The sequence below is a fragment of the Mandrillus leucophaeus genome, unplaced genomic scaffold (assembly GCF_000951045.1).
Source record: "Mandrillus leucophaeus isolate KB7577 unplaced genomic scaffold, Mleu.le_1.0 Scaffold37, whole genome shotgun sequence".
Lineage (NCBI taxonomy): Eukaryota > Metazoa > Chordata > Mammalia > Primates > Cercopithecidae > Mandrillus > Mandrillus leucophaeus.
Window position 1 is genome coordinate 1,291,223 of NW_012103920.1, and position 19,811 is coordinate 1,311,033.

Sequence of the window (19,811 nt, forward strand, 5' to 3'; positions counted from 1 at the left end):
ACACATCACACACATCACTGCTCAAAGGATGTGAGGGATTCAGTAGTGTCCTCCAAAAAGATGTGTCGGGTCACCAGTACCTGTGAATGGGACCTTATAGGGTTGTTGCAGATGTACTTAGGTTAAGGATCTCAAAATGAGATCATCTTGGATTTAGGGCAATTCCAACACCCAACAAGTACCAGTATCCTTGTAAGAGAAAGGAGAGGGACACTTAAGATGCAGGGGGAAAAAAAAAATTAAAATGCATGAGAGAACCTGAAAAAAATACCCTCTTGTCCACTTTATAGACACATGTTCATCTTGATCAAAAGAAACACTGAAAATCTTTTTGATTGACCAATTAGAAAATGCTTTTTGCACTCAACATAAATATTTTTTACAAATTACTAAAGCAATACATGTTCATTTTAAAAAGATTTAAAATATAACTAAGCAAAACTTGGCCTTTTTACAAAATGTTTACCTACAATACATAAAATTTTATGAACTGATTGTTTCACTTAGGATATTGTGCATAATTTTCTGTGTTATGTATAATATTTTATATATAAAGAATAAATAATTTAAATGGTTTTTTTTTTTTTTTTTTTTTTTTTTTTGACAGGGTCGCACTCTGTCACCCAGGCTGAAGCACAGTGGTGCGATCTTGGCTCACTGCAGCCTCCACCTTCTAAGATCATGCAATCCTCCCACCTCAGCCTCCCAAGTAGCCGGGACCACAGGTGCACACCACCAAGCCTGGCTAATTTTTGTGCTTTTTGTAGAGTGGGGTTTCACCACGTTGCCCAGGGCTGGTCTCGAACTGAGCTCAAGCAATCTACTCGCCTTGGCCTCCCAAAGTGCTGGGATTACAGGAATGAGCCACCACACCCGGCTAAATGGCTTTAAAAACAGATGCAGACACAAGGGAGAAAGCCATGTGCAGGCAAATGTGGAGACTGAAGAATGCAGCCACAAGCCAAAAACACCAAGGAGTCACCAGAAGCTAGGAGAGAAATGTGGCATGGCTTCTCTAGACACAGAGAAAACATCTTACAGAGAAGAAAAGATTATGACAGGGAAACTTATCTGCCAAATATCAGTAGCTAAGATTTCTGAGCTATTATATTCCAGACAATATTCTAAGCAGATTACACGTACTCCATCTTTTTTTTTTTTTTTTAAGATTTTGAGGTCTTACTACATTACCCAGGCTGGTCTCAAACTCTTAGGACTCAAGGGATCCACCCGCCTCAGCCTCCTGAGTAGCTGGGACTACAGGCACCCTGCTTTTGCTAGGCCCATTTTACAGGAGGCAAAACTGACGCTGATGAAGAGAAAGTAACACGTGGAAGGTCACACAGCTAATAGCAGTAAAATTGAGGCTCGGTTCAAACCTGACTCCAAGATTTCTACTCAGAACCACTGAGCCATGTGCCTCTGCTCTGCAAATACAGGGATGGGGGAAGATGATGCAGAGAGCACCAGAAGTGGATGCAGGGATCCCGCACCCCCCAGCCCACAGGACCTCAGCACGTGCGGTGGTCACTTAGGACCTTGATTTTCTCATCTGGTAATGGGAGCAAAGACTCCCCCTCCGACCTATCCTGCTGGATCGTTGTAAAGGAGAAGCAGCAGGTAACAAATGTGGAACATAGGCTGGGCGCGGTGGCTCATGCCTGCAATCCCAGCACCTGGGGAGGCCACGGCAGGCAGATCACTTGAGCTCAGGAGTTAAGGCTGACATGGCAAAACCCCATCTCTACTAAAAATACAAAAATTAGCCAGGCGCAGTGGCACACACCTATAATCCCGGCTACTCGGGAGGCTGAGGCAGGAGAATCACGAGAATCCAGGAGGCAGAGGCTGCGTGAGCCAAGATCACACCACTGCACTCCAGCATAGGTGACAGAGACTCTGTCGCAAAAAATAATAATAATTAATTAACGTGTAAAGCAGAGCACTGGTAATAGAAACACGAAGTTCCTGGAGCTGCTGTCCCCTGAGTCCCAGGGAACCATGCCCATGACTTCCCAGGGAGGGTCATGGGCTGCCCAGAACAAGGAGGCCTGCTACAGAGTCCCTTCACATGGGAGCTGCACCACACCCACTTCAAAGCAGGCAGGCTCAAGACCCAGGAAGCCCAGCACACATGAGACCCCGGCCACCACTGGACAAGCCTGGCCTCGGGGCCACGCCTTCACGTCCCCTTGCAGCACAGTCAACATGGGCGGGCTGGGTTTCCTGGGCCCCATCAGAGCAACCAGGAAGCAGAGGTTCCAAGAGGAGAAGTGACAGGTCTGTGGTCTCATAGCAACAGAGAGGCAGAGCTGGGCTTAGAACCCGAGACTCCCAACTCCATGCTGCGTTTCGGCCAGGCTGACAGCTCAGCTTTCCTTCGAAACGCATGGGAAACACAGGCAGATCCTGAGATAGTAAGAGTGATGTTGGTAATAATGTCCGCTAACCACCATCTAGCACTTATGTACCAGACCCTGTTTTAGCATTTACAGTTTTAGCAGAGATTAATAGCAGACATAGCATCATACTCACTGACCAGCCTGACCTAAATACTCAGCTACAGCCGGGGAAGGAGCTGGCATTCAAGACAAGACCCTGTGTCAGCCACATCCCGGTGTAGGGCGGGGCTGAGGTCAACCCATGGGGGATAGGGGTGGGAATCCAGGCTAAGATGATGTGTGCACGTACCGACGTTATAGGTATTGAGGTCCAATATTCCTCTGCAAAGAGACCCTAAGGGATTGTCTTCAATAATCTATGAAGAAACAAGACATAACTCACGTTAGTTGTAACGGGAATAATAAAAAGACAACCGGTTTCCAAAGCACACCGTTTAGCAGAGACACTGCCTGTGGAACTGTTTAAAATGCATTTTCATTACCAGATACGTCTATGGGGAGAGAGCTAAATAATGAAGCATGGAGCTGATAGGGACCTGGCGCAGAGAGGGTGCCAGGAGGTTAGGAGTTTCATTTTCCAATCCGTAAAAACGTGCCTTGTGAATTCTAGAACAGCTTTCACAATGCTTCCTCAGATCTGGTTTCAAAACACGTCCTAGACCATTTATCTGACCTTATTACAAAATGAGACTCTTTTGCCTACTAAAGCCCAGCTCAAGAACCTTCTGTGGCTCCCCATGTCCCGTGGAAGCAACGCCTATGCTCTGTGATCTGGCTTTTAAGACTTTCAGAGCCCCCATCACCCTTTCCAGCTCTGCCTCCCATTGTACACTCGAACCATCCCAGGGTCTGGCTGAGACGAAGAATATCTTGGGCTTAGGAGAGGTGGCAGAACCAGGCATCCACTCATTGCCTGCACCACCCCAACCCTCAGCCCCTGCACCAGGCAAATGTTGATGCTCAGGTAAGGGCAGCGCAGTATACAGACGCAGCAAGGGCTTCACGTCTCTGCCTCAGGCCAAGCACACAGGACACAACCACATTCCCACTGCCACACCTTTGCTTAGACTGTACCTCCCACTTGGAACTCCCTTCTGCCAGTCTCTTGCTGTTGAACTCTAACTTGACTTTTAAGGCTCAAATACTCCTTCCTCCAGGAAGCCTTCCAAGATTGCCCTACGTCCCTTAGAAAATAAACACCTGGGGCTCTAACGGGATCTTAAAGTCCTCATTACAAAGAAGTCATCCTTGCTGCAGCACCGGCACGCTGCATGTGGCTGCTTTCTAAACAAGAGGCGGCAAGGGAACCACCACCAGGTTTACAAAGTCACCAGGAAGGCCTCATCTCACCTTCTGGTTAGACCCACTTGCTTACTCAACCCGAGCACGTTCTCAATGTCTGGCTGCCCAACATACATGTGTTTCATTTGCAAGCTGCTTAAGCAAAGGACAAATTCCCCATTTGGCCACTTTCACTCCAGTGGGAATTCTCCTGCATATTCAAACCCTTCCAAGCCCAGCACAACCTGATTAAATCACGGTCGGTTTGTCACAGCAACTCACCCGCAACAACTCAATCTCAATTTCCCTATCACTCTGTCTTTCCTGATCCAGAGCTCCACAGAGACCACGAGCAGCACACGGAAAAATGCACCCACCGAGATGGCACAGGTCCCTGGAAAACTGGACCCGCAGATCCCTTCTTCCTGCAACAGCACCAAAGAGGGGGCTCACCTGCTTTTCCAGCTCCTCGACATCTGCCGTTGAGATGTCCTCGACATAGTTGGATGGGAAGTACTGCTGGATCCTGGTTCCATAGTCTCCTTTCCACCTGGATAACAAGGACATGGGGGGCTGTCACCAGGTGGCATGCATTCCCCACTACTGCTTATTAACCCCCAACTGCTGGCTTGATTCTGATGGTGACAGGCAGCAAGTGGCCAGGTGACCAGTGTCACTATCTGTGACAACAGAGCATTTCAAAGGCAACTTCTTTTTTTTTTTAATTACCAATGAGTTATTGGGGTCTGATTTCCCTCATCACATGATCTTAATGTTTGATCAAAGATACCCCAAGTCAGAAGTTTCAGTGCTTTAAGTAGAAGTCAGAGACCATACAAGACCAAAGTTCACCCCCATTTCAGGGAGGTTGTGAATTTAGAGAGAAGGTGGTTCTGGAGGCAGACAGGCTGGAATGAAATTCCAGCTCTCCCACTGACTGTGGAGGCTTTCTGTGCCTCCGACTATCCATCTGCAAAATGGGCAAAGGCGAGTGCTTCCCTCAGAGCGTTTTATTGGGACTCTAAATTAACAAAAGCTGAGTGCTTAGGACAGCGCCTACCTAGTGCACAGTAAATACTCAATAGTGTTAGCTCTTATTATTATTCAGCTAAAACACTGTTCTCTATCTTTATAATGACACTAACAACACGGGACATAATCCATCTATGAATGTTCCTGGACCCCACCAGACGGACAGCACCTGTAAGATTGATTCCTCCCGGCAAGTCCATGCCCAGACACGCAAACCCCCTCCCTTCAACCTGTCCATCTCTTGAGCCACTTTCTGTAGCCAGGGACTCTCCAAAATGCACCTCTGACCACGCCACATGATGGCTCCCCAGGTCCTCTGGAATCCAGCCCAGACTCTTCAACATGGCAACCACAGCACAGCATAGTGTGACCCCAGGACTCCCAGACGTCACCTCCTAACTCTCCATGACATTTGCTCCAGATGACTCATCATCCCCATCATGCCTCTGCCACGCTGCCTGGCTTCCATGCCTTGGCCCATACCCCTGGTCCCAGTTTCCCCCCACTAATTTAAGACTCAGGTTGGGCATTTCCTCTCCCAGGGAGTCTTCCCTGACTGCCCCCTAGGCTGAGCACTCTTCCTCTGTGGTCCCCTGGCATCCTATCCCCACAGTCATCTGAGCAGCCACACCTTATACTTAATGTATAATTACCCGTTATTATCTTCCCCACTATATGAGATCTTTCTGGATCTTTTTGTTTGTTTGTTTTGTTTTTGAGACAGGGTCTCACTCTATCACCCAGGCTGGAGTGCATGGCACGATCTCGGCTCACTGCAACCTTCGCCTCCCGGGTTCAGGCAATTCTCCTGCCTCAGCCTCCCGAGTATCTGGGATTACAGGCATGCGCCATCACGTCTGGCTAATTTTTGTATTTTTAGAAGAGACAGGGTTTCACCATGTTGGCCAAGCTGGTCTCAAACTCCTGACCTCAAGTGATCCGCCCGCCTTGGCCTCCCAAAGTGCTGGGATTACAGGCATGAGCCACTGTACCCGGCTGACCTTTCTGGATCTTAATCAAGTCTGTACTCCACGGTGGTGGGAAGAAATTAACACTTTTCTGGTCTGAATAAGCAGAGTGAGGACTGATGCTACCAATTCACCCAGCAGAGACACAGGACCGCGGGTTGCAAGCGCTTTTCACGCCCTCTGCACCATTTCTCCAGATGCACTTCTGGCAAGGGCTGGCTGTATTTACAGGGATCACATATACCATCTATCCAGGACTGAGCACTTTACATTCCCTTCACTCAAGGAGCATCTTGGTTCAGACAACAATTGTTTGGTCCCCTAGCTACAGGGGAACCAGTTTGGGAGTATGCAAAAAAGGCCGTTTCACACAGGCAGCCCCCTGTACCACTACTGCCATCAGAGAGAGCAATGACCACAGCCGCTGGGCGGTTTGCCCACACTCCCTTGCCAAACAAACTTCTGCCAGTCTCTTAAGACAAGAGCCTTCAAAATTCAGAGAACTGCCTATCAGAGTCATAGAAAGGCATGAAGCCGTCTCACAAAGAATGGAAAACTGTGATTTGGAGTAGTCACCTGGACTCCACCCACAACTCCAAAAATGACAGTCACCCACCCAGTGAGCACCAGGATGTTGACCAAGGCAGGGACAGGAGCACAATGAGGGAAAGCCAGTGTGCCTGGAAGAGACCTCAACTCTGTGCCACTTCGAGTGGAGGGACTTGGGGGCAAAGCCAAGCCTCTGAACTGGGAGAAGCAGATGGACAACACTGTGGGAGCCTCCAAGGGGAAGCAGCAGGGGCTGCAGTAGGGACTGTGATGTCAGCAAGGAGGCCAAACAGGGCAGGTCTATGCCCCTACTCCAGCTCAACAGATAACTCGGCTGCATTTTTGGTTCTGGGGAATCTAGGTATGAATTGGTTTGCAATGAGGTTCTCCTGATTTTAAGAAAAAGTTTGACAATCCCTGGATTAAGGCACCTTGCAAGAGGACAGGGAAGGACTTAGCAGATGAATGGGGTTAAGAGTGTAGGCTCTGGGGGTTCAAATTTCAGCCTGCTATGTGGCCCTGGACAAGTGACTGTACTTCTCAAGACTTCAGTTTCCTCATCTGTAAAATGCAGGTAACGACAGAACCAACCTTTTACAGTCATCATGTGGATTAATTGAGTTATTTCAAATGATGTGAGTTATTTCAAATGTGCTTAAAACAGTGCTTGACACACATAAGCACTCCATGCATGCTGCTATTCAGATTTCTAAGCCAGGTCTAGTTATCTTATGGGAGGTAGAAATGCCAGTCTCTGAGGTACTTAAACCAGTGCTCACCGGTTTAATATGAGCGAGTTCTTACTGCTCTCAGACAGAAGTCACCCCACAAAACCACTTGCCCAGAAACCTATCGGTGGGCAGCGAATTTTTCTTCCAAGGTTAAAAAGTGAAGTGGTACTAAACCCTAGCATACCCAGGTACCTTTGCCCTAAAGACGTATTGTCTTCAATTCAGGATGTGGCCATTGCATACAGCACAGGACTATGGAATAGCATAAGAATTTGAATTGGAAATAACACACAGTCTTGTGTATTGTAAAGCGCCTGCACTATTTAGTATTTAGTATTTATTTTTGTGACTTGGAAAGTCTCATTCACCGCATTTTTAAAGTGGGGATCATCATAGTCCTGATCACAGGGAGTAATGAAGATCTGGTTGAAGATTTGGTTAGACAACGCATGAAACCAATTAGCAGACTGCTTGCCACTTAGTAAGACTTCAATAAATGGTAGCTGCTATTGTAATTATAATAATATACAATATATGATATGATATGTTGATAACTGTTAATACTGTTGTTTGTCCATTTTCTCAAATGGAGCATGCACCAAGCCACCTTCCTAAAAAGGGACTTAACACAAGAGGTCAAAGCCAGCCCAGGATGACAGACAAAGGGGGTCAGACTTGGCCAGCACCTGAGTCTCATCACCAAGAAAGGACAAGTCAAGCCCCCGTGCCAAGCAGCCCAGCCTCTATTCAGCCTTACCAGCCCCCGGGCTCCTTGGAGACATTGTGGATGAGGGCACCACGGCAGAAGCTCAGCTCATCGCTTCGCTTGGCTTTGTAGTCATACAGAGCTTTCACGGTTCTCTGAGGCTTTCAGGGAAAACAAGAAGGAAAAGGTCAGGCCAGGGACAGGAGGGGAGGGAGGCGGCTGCGTTCCCAGGCACCATTTAGTTCTTCTCACTGAGGAGCAGGAGGCTTCAGGCCAAGGTTACAAAGTCACCTGCTGGAGAGGGACTGGCATTGCAAAGAATCCAAGACCCCAAAAAGTCACTAGGGAGTGAAGGAGAACTGACCTAGTCAGAACCAAGGGTACCTGGGTTGAGGTTAAGGGTTAGGGGTTAGGAGTTAGGGTTTAGCTGGGGTTAGGGTTAGAGTTCAGGCTTAGAGTTGAGGTTAGAGGTTAGGGTTTAAGGTTAGGCTTAGGGTTAGGGTGGGAGTGACCCTCTATTGTACTGACACCATATTGCTCAATTTCCTCAACAAAGAAAGGATATGCCTTTTAGATTAAGGCAAGACTGTCATCACAGTGCCTGTGCTCAGCAAGCCTCCCAGAAGTTTAAGGGCAACCCCATTCTTCCTGCCTGTCCTGAGGGCCTCACTGCTCTTTTCCTGTAGGTCAACAATCCCCTATCTACACTCCTGCAGGACCTTGACATTTTGTAAGAGTCACTGAGCTTCTCCTCCATGAAATTCATCAAAAAGTGGTCTCTGTTCACAGATCTAAGACAGAACTTCCTTGGTATAGAAATTTTCTGCAATGAATTTGTTTTCATGCCTTTTGCCTGGTGGGCATAAATGAACACCCACACGGCAAGCAAATATTAGTGGGAAAAGCTGTGACATTGTCAAATCTATTTAAATCAGTGGCTTCCTTCTCCTCCCACCCGAAGGAAATGGGAATTTCACAGGGAACCCAGTAAAACTTTTCCTCAGAACACAGGCTATGGAGTCAGATATGTAGGTTCAAATCATTGTTCTGCCTTTGAATAATAATATAAGTTTGAGTCTCTCTGATCCTCAGTTCCCCCATCTGTGAAATGGGAATTAAATTTTTATATATTTCACAGGGTTGTTACGACTATTACATGAGATCATATGTATAATGATAAAACTGACAACAGCTTGCAATTCTTAAGTGCTAACTATAGTATAGTGAAAGCATTGTTCTAAGCCTTAAGGTATCTCCTTTAATCCTTACAACAACCATAACAGGTAGGTAGTTATATGATTATGCCCATTTTACAGATGAGAATACTGAGATGCAGAGAGAGACAGTAACTTGCCCCACATCAACCAGCTGTTTTAAGTGGCTCAGCCCAGAACTGGATCCATCAATGTGAGTGATTGCCATAGTTCATGATGTTTCATAAGAAGCAGTGTGGGTTCTAGAAGCCCTGCCACAGGGATCTGCAGCTGGAGGCCAGAGGCTAAGCAGAGCCCTCGCCTTTCTCTCCCCCGCCTGCACACAGAGCAGCCTCTACCTGCGTATCCTGCTTCAAGGATGGATATGAGGACCGGAGCCGGTCTCCAAGGCCACAGGAAGGAACACTCATCGGTTAGAGAGGTGATTGTTCTCGTCACCAAAACATCCTTCACTTCTAACAAAAGTTTTTGCTACTAAGGTCTCTTAATGCATTTCACACACAGCTCAATTTGCCCACAACTTTTCAAGATTTCATTTCTTTCTGAAACAGATCTGCATTGGCCAAGGATTATAAATTTTTAAAAAAGAAAGTCATCGCTAAATTTCAACAGAGCCCACAAGCAGGGGCCCTTCCTAAGCAAGCATTGTACACTGATCGTGTGCCACATGACCCCCAAACAGAAAATTCGCAGTTTTGAGCCGGCAGTTCTTCCTGTGCCGGCTCAAACTAAATTTCAGATGAAACCATGGCAAGGAGGAGCCAAGGGCTAAAAGTAAAATCCATCCCTACACCTGCATGAAATTACACAACAGTGTCAGGGTGGGAATATGAGATAGCAGTTGCACTGCAAGGAGGTCAGCGAACCAAATGGAATTTATAAACACTGCAGACTCCGTCAGCGAGCAAAAAACATTTGAAAGACTTTTAATTAGAAGCATTTGGCCCAAAGGTGGCTCGTCAAACCTCAGAATTTTATCAAAACACTGTTGCATTTGGATGGAATTCTATTAACATTTTCCCTGACACTAGACTTCATATTGTCAATCATCCTTTCTTCTCAAAAAAAAGAGAAAAAATTATTTTAGCCAGGTTTTCCAAAGTCTTCCCTTGCCCTGTTATGACTGCCAGGGGAAGAAGATGGAATCCACATCAGCCTCGTGACTCAGAAATCGTGTGAATTGGAGATTCAGCACTTACCATGGACGGATTGATTTCACTGGGATCCACATACATTCTGCTGACGTCGTAGAGGGAGTTTATATCTCTTTCCTGGAAAAAAAGAAAGAAAGAAATAGAATAATCCATGCTCCTCGAATAGCCCTTACATATAACAAGTGTTCTAGACTTCCTTATGGTTACCTATCCTTTGATAGAGGAGTTGAAACCTCACAGAATTTTCTTATGGCCCATGAGTAGACACAGAAAGAAGCTATAAAGAAGGTCCCCAGACTTGGAAACTAACCCAAAATCAGAAAGGCCCTGCCCTGGCCTGCAGCATGCCAAGCATCGTGTTCCTTTGTAAAAGCACAAATCCTAAGATCCAATGGTGTGCTGGAGTGACCTCCTAGCTCACAAAAGCCCACTGCATACATCACTTCGTGACTCCACATTCCAGGTTCAACCACAGCACATCAACAACTTGAAACTGACCACTGACCACCATGGAAGTATTTACACCATGGAAATTGGCAAATGCTACAAACCAGTCCCTTCCCCTGCCCCGCTCAGAGCTGTTTGAACATTTACTAGCACACCACTGCCAAGATCCACCCCCACCACCTCTCTGCTCCTCTCTAACTCTTCTTTCGGTTCCCCATGTCACTTTAGGGCTTGCGGTGTGGCCACTCCTCTACCTAGAGCCACCCCTTCATTCACTTCTCCCAAGAGCCCATTCACTGCTGTCTTCCATGTTTCAGCCCACATTTCTCCCCTTTTAAGGTGGCCTTCTCTGATCTCCACTCCCACAGCCTAAGGTAGTGTCCACCCCTTTTCACACCATCCTGTTTATTATATTTCATGCTACCTGAAAACATCTTAATTGTGTATATTGTCTGTCTCTCCTCTCCAGAACCTAAATTTCCCAAAGCAGATTTTGTTCCACAGTACTCTCAGTATCTAGAACAGTTCTTAGCACATGGTCAGAATGCCATAAATCTCTTTTCAATAAATTAATGATCTATGTGGTAGGAATGGAGACACAGTAATCACGTCAGGTCTCTCCTGAACCCAGAACTCTCCAGTGACTCAGAGAAAAAGCCAGGGCCTTACAATGGCCTATGCGCCCCTGCATGATAAGTCACCTGTGAACACCCGTCCTCACTTAGCTCTACCCCGACTTGGGCTCACTTCATTCCAGCCATGCTGACTTCCTCTTAGTGCCTCCAGGCAGGCTTCTACCTCAGGACCTTTGCACATGCTATCCTCGCTTCCTCCAGAAGATACCCACATGGCTCAATCCTTTTCAGTGAGATCTTCCTATACCACCCTCTGAAAACTGTGGCCCCTTCTCCAGCACTCTATATCCCTTTATCCACCGGCCCAGTGTTTTTCTCCTTAGCGCTCATCACCACCTGGAACATGCTATGGATATTTTAAATCTCATTTGTTGCATCTCCCCAACACTACACTATAAGCAGCACAACACTACACTATAAGCAGCACAACACTACACTAGAAGCAGCACAACACTACACTAGAAGCGGCACGAGGGCAGGGTCTTTGTCTATTGTGTTCAATTTGTATCCCTAGGACCTACAGCAGTATCAGACACCTGGTGAATAGTCAGAGGTTTGCTGAATTCGTGAACAGATGAGGTACAACCTCAGACAAGAAATTGCACCAAATCATAAGGCAGTCCACCACCTACCATGTTGTAGCGCTCCAGGAGCTCAGGGGTCACGGGGTAGCGCAGTCTCATCTTTCGGTAGAGTGAATGCTTCTCGTAGTAACTGACGAGCTCCACCAGGCTCTCAAAATAGGCGGAGGTCCCCAGCACAAAGTGCCGGCCATCCCGGTTGATTCGACAATGCTTCACCTTGCCCCTAGCCCTGGAGGGGGAAGAACACAGGGTTGACATGCCAAGATCCTGGTGGCCAACCAATTTTTATACAAACCTCACTGATTAGATACAACCTAGTTATCCAGCCTTAGAGAAGTGGGTAAATAAGCAGGGTATAGTCCTCCTATGGAATACAAGACAATTAGAAAACAATGGTGTGGGTATTTTCAAAACAGATCTAGAAGAATCTGTGTCTCAGAAGAAATACTGCCAAGTGACTCAACAGCTCCTCTTACCTCCCCTCCTCCCCAACTACAGGACTTGACTTTAGGAGCATCCTAGGGAACTAGGTCAAGAGTAGGCCACGTCTGGCCCACCACCTGCTTTTATAAATAAAGCTTTATTGAAACACAGCCACAGTTCATTTGTTTATACATTGTCTGGGGCTGTTTTCACACTGTAACAGCAGAGTTGCGTAGCTGCAACAGAGACCATATGGCCTGCAAAAACTAAAATATTCACTCTGTGGTCCTTCACAGAAAATGTTTGCAATCCCTCCCATCAAAATTATTAAATCTGGTCTTCAGTGACTCAACTAGTAAAAACAGTGACTTTTTTTTCGAAAAAGAAGTAAGTCTTTCATTCCTTCATCTGTTTGAAACATGAAGCACAAAAAAATACAAACAGAAGAGCCTGCTTGGTTTTATTAGCTTTTATCAAGACAGAAACATCTGGAAAAATATTTTTGACCCTAAGTTTACAGCCAAGAGGGTCTTTTTTAAAACATCTACCCCAAATAGCCAAAGCAATTTTGAGCAAAAAATAACAAAACTGGACATATAACACTATCTTACTTCAAAATATACTACAAAGCTACAGTAATAAAAATAGCATGACAGGCCGGGTGTAGTGGTTCACGCCTGTAATCCCAGCACTTTGGGAGGCCAAGGTGGGCGGATCACAAGGTCAGGAGATTGAGACCATCCTGGCTAAAATGGTGAAACCCGCTGTCTACTAAAAATACAAAAAAATTAACCGGGTGTGGTGGCGGGCACGTGTAGTCCCAGCTACTTGGGAGGCTGAGGCAGGAGAATGGCATGAACCTGGGAGGCAGAGCTTGCAGTAAGCCGAGATCGCACCACTACACTCCAGCCTGGGTGACAGAGCGAGACTCCGTCTCAAAAAAAAAAAAAAAAAAAAATAGCATGACAGTGGCATAAAAACAGACACACAGACCAGTGGAACAGAATAGAGAACCAAGAACCAAGAAATAAATCCATGCGTTTACAGTCAACTGATCTTCAATAAAGATGTCTAGAACCCACCAGGGGGAAAGGACAGTCTGTTAAATAAGTAGGGTTGGGAAACCTAGATTTAAAAAATTGAAAAGAATTTCAAAAGAAATTCCTATATAGAAATAATAAAGATTTCAAAAGAAGAAAATTAGACCCTTATCTCACACCATAAACAACAAAAGCAGCTCAAAATGGATTAAAGACTTAAACATAAGACCTGAAACTGTAAAACTACTAGAAAAAAACAGAGAAGAAAACCTCCATAACATTGATCTGGGCAATCATTTTTCAGATATGACCCCAAAAGCACAGGCAACAAAAATTGAAAGTGGACAAATGGGATTATATCAAACTAAGAGAGGCTTCTGCATAGCCAAGGAAAGAATCAACAGAGTAAAGAAACAACCTACAGAATGGGAAAAACATCTGCAAACTGAACATCTGGTAAGGGGTCAATATCAAAAATATATAAGGAAGTCAAACAGCTCAACAGTAAGAAAATAAATGACCCAATTTAAAAATGGACAAAGGCCAGGCATGGTAGCTCACACACACCTGTAATTCCAGCACTTTGGGAGGCCAAGACAGGCAGATCACTTGAGGTCAGGAGTTTGAGACCAGCCTGATCAACATGATGAAACCCTGTCTTTACTAAAAATACAAAAATTAGCTGGGCATGGTGGCAGGTGGCAGGTACCTGTAATCCCAGCCACTCTGGAGGCTGAGGCATGAGAATCACTTGAACCCAGGAGGCGACAGTTGCACTGAGCTGAGATCATGCCACTGTACTCCAGCCTGGATGACAGAGTGAGACTCTGTCTCAAAAAAAAGGACCAAAGGATCTGAACAGACGTTTCACAAAAGAAGATACCTAAATGGCCAACGGTTACATAAAAAATATTCAACATCACTAATCGGAGAAATGCAAATTAAAACCACAATGAGATGTCACCTCACACCTGTCAGAATGGCTGTTAGCTAAAGGAGAAGTGCTGGTGGGGATGTGGAGAAAAAGGGACACCGCACCTGGTGGGTGGGACTGTAAATTAGCATAGCCACTATGGAAAACAGTACAGAGGTTCCTCAAAAAATTAAAAATGGAACACCATGGGATCCAGCAATCCCACTTCTGGGTATATATCCGAAAGAAACGAAATCAGTATGTCAAAGAGAAAGCTGCACTCCCATGTTCATAGCACCATTCACCATAGCCAAGGTGTAGAATCAGCCTGCCCATCAACAGATAAATGGATAAAGAAAATGTGGTACATTTACATAATGGAATGTATTTGAACCATTCAGCTTCAAAAAAGAAGGAAAGCCTGTCATTTGCAACAACATGGATGAACCTGGAGGACACTGTGCTGTGTGAAATAAGCCAGGCACAGAAAAACAAGTACCACATGATCTCGTATGTGAAACCTAAGAAGATTTAAACTCACGGAAGTGGAGAGTAGAATGGTGGTTACCAGGGTCTGGGGCAAGGGGAGGTAGGGAGTGTTGGGGTTATGTTGGTCAAAGGGTACGAAATTTCAGTTAGACAAGAGGAGTAAGTTCAAGAGATCTATGGGACAGCATAGGGACTATAGTCAATAACAAATTCCGGGCCGGGCATGGTGGCTCCCACCTGTAATCCCAGCACTTTGGGAGACCAAGAAGGGTGGACGACCTGAGGGCAGGAGTTCGATACCAGCCTGGCCAACATGGTGAAACCCCGTCTTTACTAAAAACACAAAAATTAGCCAGGCATGGTGGTGCATGCCTGTAATCCCAGCTACTCAGGAGCCTGAGGCAGGAGAATCGCTTGAACCCAGGAGGCAGGGGTTGCAGTGAGCCAAGATCATGCCGCTGCACTCCAGACTGGGTGACAGAGCAAGACTCCATCTCAAAAACAAACAAACAAAAAAAAAGTCCTGTATTCTTGAAAATTGCTGAGGGTAGACTTTAAGTCTCATCACACACTAAAGAAATGGTTAATTATGTGATAGTGCATATGTTATTATCTCAATTTAGCCATTTCACCACGTATACATATTGCAAAACACTATGTTGTACATGATACATATATGCAGCTTTTATTTGCCAATTAAATAAATTAGGAAAAGCATCTAGGTGCATAGTTTCTATGGGCATACTACTCATTTAACAATTTTGCATAGCAGGGAAAAAATCAAGACATTTTTTGCACTATAGAGAGACTTTTTATTGTTTTCAAATATTTATTTCTTTTTTAAAAAGGATTTCCAGTCTTTTGAAAAATACATATATATTCCTTTAAGCCATTTCTTCAAAAAGGCCTATGAAAACAAAACACTAGAAGACTTCTGATTCAGTGGTTTATCTGCAGTGATATTTTATTAAATATTTATTCCTTCTAAAAAACAGAGGAAAGAAAAGAAACACTGCTGAGTAGAAAAGCTGCAGAATGATCCCATTTGTATTTTTCAAAAATAGAACAAAAATACCCACACACAAAATGACACCATATATTTTCCATAGGCACAGACATGCATAAACACGTATTTATTTTTTAAATGTCTGAATGAACACACCAACTAGCAAACTGTGCTTTCTACCAGGATATCTCTACTGAGATTAGAAGGACCACAGGGGGCTTTAGCCTTCAGGGTAATGTCTTAATTTTTTATAGAGAGAATATATTCCTGCAATATTCATGTAATTAAAAATTAACTTTACAACTTTTTATAAGAGCTTCTCAGGGCAGGGGGGCTCTGGGGTACCAAGGTAGAGAGCCGAGGTCAGGTTCCGGCTCCTTCCACAGGGAACCCCTAAGCCTCAGTTTCCCGATCCACAGCATCGGGGATCCACAACCCCTGTCTCATGGGAGCATTAGGATCATTGTCTATTAGGTGATTCGGGGTAAGCCCTCGGCACTGTGTCTGGCACTCAGGCAGGACTCAGTAAGTGAATGGTTTGGAAAACATAACTGAAATCAACCCACAACTAACTTCCCTGGGAGAAAAGAGAATCAAAAGGGGAGATGGGAACAGGGCTGGAATACGAGTTGCATCTCCCAGCCTCCTGGAGCATGGATGCCACAGCCACAGCCTGAGGTCTCAGCTTCACTGAGAAACCCCTCATCCTGCCCAAGAGATGCCTTCCACCAATCACAACCAGGCAACAACTCAACACTTCCTTTGAGGATTTGAAAGCAGGTGTTTCTCCTCTCCTGGGGAAATCTATCCAGAAGTTTAGTACACATCCCCAGAGCCCAGAACAGTGCCTGGCACAGGAGAGGTACTTTACAAATATGTAGAGGGCAAGGAGAAGAAGTTCCTCCAGACCTGTGTTCCCCCACTGCCTGGTCCAAATTCCCCATCCGTTCCCCTGGAGGGCCCCTACTCACCCTCCACCACCTTGCCTGACCAATCCCTCCGTAGCACTCACCACAAAATATTACACTGATTTCCTTATGTGCTCAAACGTCCTCAGTGCTTCTCAATGAAGGACAGTGACGCCTCACCCCAAACCCTGACCACAGAGGGTTTGAAAAAGTGTATGTCCCGGGGCAGGGATGAGGGTGGTATTTTTTATTGTTACAATGACTTAGGGTCCCAGATGGACATGCAGTGGGTAGAGACCAGGGAAGTTCAACATCCCAACACAACGGGATCAGTCCTCACACCCCTCCTCTTTGAGAAACACTGTGGGGACAGAGCTTCCATGACAGTGGGCGGTGGGGGAGGTGGGGAGCTGCCATCCTTGCTGATTGATTCATTGAGCCAGCATTCACCAACCACCAACTACATCCCAGCCAATGTTACATAAGCAGGAACAGGTCAAAAACAAGAAATACTTGGAGTAAGGCGATGTCTCATCCCTGCCAGACCACTAGCCTGAGAGAGCAAGGGCTGGGCTGTTTTTATCACTCCTGCATTTCTGGAGCCCAGCACAGGGCCCGGCACACGGTAGGTGTTCACCAAACATCTATTAACTCTTAAAAAATAAAAACTTCCATTCTCAAGACACCTCCAATCTCACGGGGAAGACAGGCTCACAAACTGAATGGGGCATGTATGTAAATCAGGCGATCAACCTGAGGACCCACCCAACCTCTTCATCCACGTGGTCCCACTGAAGTGACCCCAGCCCCATCCCCAGAAGGCCCGTCAGAATCATGCCACCTGGCTCAGGGAGGGGGCCATCCTTTCTGCCGGACACTGTCCTGGCAGCCCAAGGTACCGCCACCTGAGACAGAAGCTGATGGAGAGTAACGCCAGCATGCACACACAGGTGGCATCCCGACCATCGTCAGGCGAGGCCCCGACCTGGGTGTGTCAGAGCTGTCTCACCCCTTGAGCACCTCAGTTTCAGCCGGTTGAGTTTCGTTGCCATCACTTGCACAGTATGACAGCACAGTGGGAGTGCCAACACCCCACCTGGGGCCAGGCGCACAGCAGGCCTTCAATCCATGCGCAGCGGACTAAACACACCTCCTGCCTATCCAGGCTGAGGAGGCACCACCAAGAGGTTTGGGGGAAAGAGCAAAGGGCAGAAGCACCAATGCTGAGAAGCCCAGGTCGTCCTCTTGGGAACACAGAGTACAGAAGAGCCATGCTGGCGGGAAGCTACCCTCTGGCTGGAGCCAGCACACAGTAGGTCCTCAGTAAACTGCAGTGATAATGACCGTCACCACGGTCCCCACGGAGGTGGCTCAGGCACAGTGGTGCAGGCAAGGAGGAAGGGAAATCCAAACGCCCAGGGGGCAGCCTGGCAGGGTCGCCAGGGGATGGGACCAGGGCACAGGGAATGGGGAGAGGAGTGGGCAGGGGCAAACCACACACCCCACAGCAGCTGCCATGCAGCCAGAACCACTGCGCCCATGTGAAACACAGGCCCAGAGTGTTCACTGCCTCCCATTTTTCACAAGAAGCAATCTCAGGTTTTCAGTGAAATTTCTCAGTTTTTCCCACCAGTGTACAAAAGACGCCCGCAGGCCTGATTTGGCCCCCAAGCCTCTGGCTGGAAACTCTGGAGTGAAGAGCTTAAGGCTTTGGAGACGAATAGGCCTGCATCTGAACCTCAGACTCAGTTGACTATGAGGCTGTGTGACTCTAGGCAGGTCACTTAACCTCTCTGGGCCTGTTTCCTCCCTTGTAATAACTAGACCTCCCTCTCACAGGCTGTAGCAAAGGATTCAATCAGATGAGGCCTCGAAGGCAGCCCAGTGTCTAGAACACAGTTAGGAACTCAACATATGGCAGACGGTTACCACCGTAAGAATATGCAGGGAAACCCTGGTGCTGAGGAGACGGAGGGACAGTGTGCTACACGGAGTCTGAGTCATTCCTCCACTCCTTGTCATTAGTGAAAGTGGGGGAATCTGGTGTTTTGGGGTAAAATTAGAGAACCACAGGCCTAGAGGTGGTTGGGCAGCAGCTGCAGATGGGAGGAAACAGATCTATATCATCACAGGCCTAGGTTGTCTGGGTTCGAATCCCACCTCCACCACTTACTGGCTGCCTGCTTCAGCAAGTTACTTAATCTTGCTGTGCCTCAGTTTCCTCCTCTGAGAAATACGGATCATGGTCATGTTACTGGAAGCCAAAGTGAGTTACTACAGGGCATCCTGCCTGGAGAACGCAGACTGTGCCTGGCACGCTGGAGCGCACATTCTCGCAGCGGCTTTTGCTGTGATTGTTGTTGTTGTCGCTGATGCTCGGGGTGGGGTGGGGGGGTTCATGGGGGGACACTGCAGGTGAGCCCACACCTGAAATTCCCCCTTGTCTCTCCGCACCTGTCCTTGCCAAGCCCCTCTGGAGGGCGTGTGCCTCCCACCCTTGCACCCACCTGAAGGTGATGGCGTAGGAGTCGCTTCCCTCTCGCTTCCGGATCAGGAAGGCTCCGTCCCGGGGGATCCTCATCAGCATGTCCTCTGCCTCTCCGCGGCTCAGGCTCTCATAGTACCACCTGCAGCACAGGGCCAGGGAAAACAACCAGGTGAGTGGCCTCCAGGCTGTCAGTGGGCCACCCGCAGAGGGCAAGATAACGGTGCCAGTGACACCTGGAACCTGGCCCTGGAAATGACCATGGAAATCACACGGTGGGCTTCCCCAGCCAAAAACACCTCAGAAAATAGCAATTTGTAAAAAGAACAGTGGGAGACCCTGTGGATCTGTTTCAAGCCCAAAATAATACACTGGGCCAGGCACAGTGGTTCACACCTGAAATCCCAGCACTTTGGGAGGCTGAGGTGGGAGAATCACTTGGGGTCAGGAGTTTGAGACCAGCCTGGCCAATACAATGAGACCCCATCTCTATAAAAAAATAAAACAGACTGGGCACAGTGGCTTATGCCTGTAATCCCAGCACTTTGGGAGGCCAAGGCAGGCGGATCGCTTGAAGCCAGGAGTTTGAGACCAGCCTGACCAACATGGTGAAACCCCATCTCTACTAAAAATACAAAAATTGGGCCAGGCGCAGTGGCTCACGCCTGTAATCCCAGCACTTTGGGAGGCCGAGGCAGGTGGATCATGAGGTCAGGAGACTGAGATCATCCTGGTTAACAAGGTGAAACCCCGTCTCAACTAAAAATACAAAAAAGTAGCCAGGCATGGTGGCGTGCACCTGTAGTCCCAGCTACTCGGGAGGCTGACGCAGGAGAATCACTTG

The 19,811-nt window shown here is 47.0% G+C and overlaps 1 protein-coding gene across 1 annotated transcript in view; it reads right to left on the reverse strand.

Moving 5' to 3' along the window:
• PLCG2 (phospholipase C, gamma 2 (phosphatidylinositol-specific)) overlaps positions 1 to 19,811 on the reverse strand; it is a 211,111-nt gene that overhangs the window by 30,004 nt on the left and 161,296 nt on the right. The window contains exons 17-22 of the mRNA XM_011990117.1: positions 18,990 to 19,109; positions 11,752 to 11,932; positions 10,083 to 10,154; positions 7,721 to 7,830; positions 4,137 to 4,233; positions 2,692 to 2,758 (exon numbers count right to left, since the gene is read on the reverse strand). Coding sequence (XP_011845507.1) covers positions 2,692 to 2,758; positions 4,137 to 4,233; positions 7,721 to 7,830; positions 10,083 to 10,154; positions 11,752 to 11,932; positions 18,990 to 19,109 — 647 coding nt within the window. The remainder of the gene's footprint in view (positions 1 to 2,691; positions 2,759 to 4,136; positions 4,234 to 7,720; positions 7,831 to 10,082; positions 10,155 to 11,751; positions 11,933 to 18,989; positions 19,110 to 19,811) is intronic.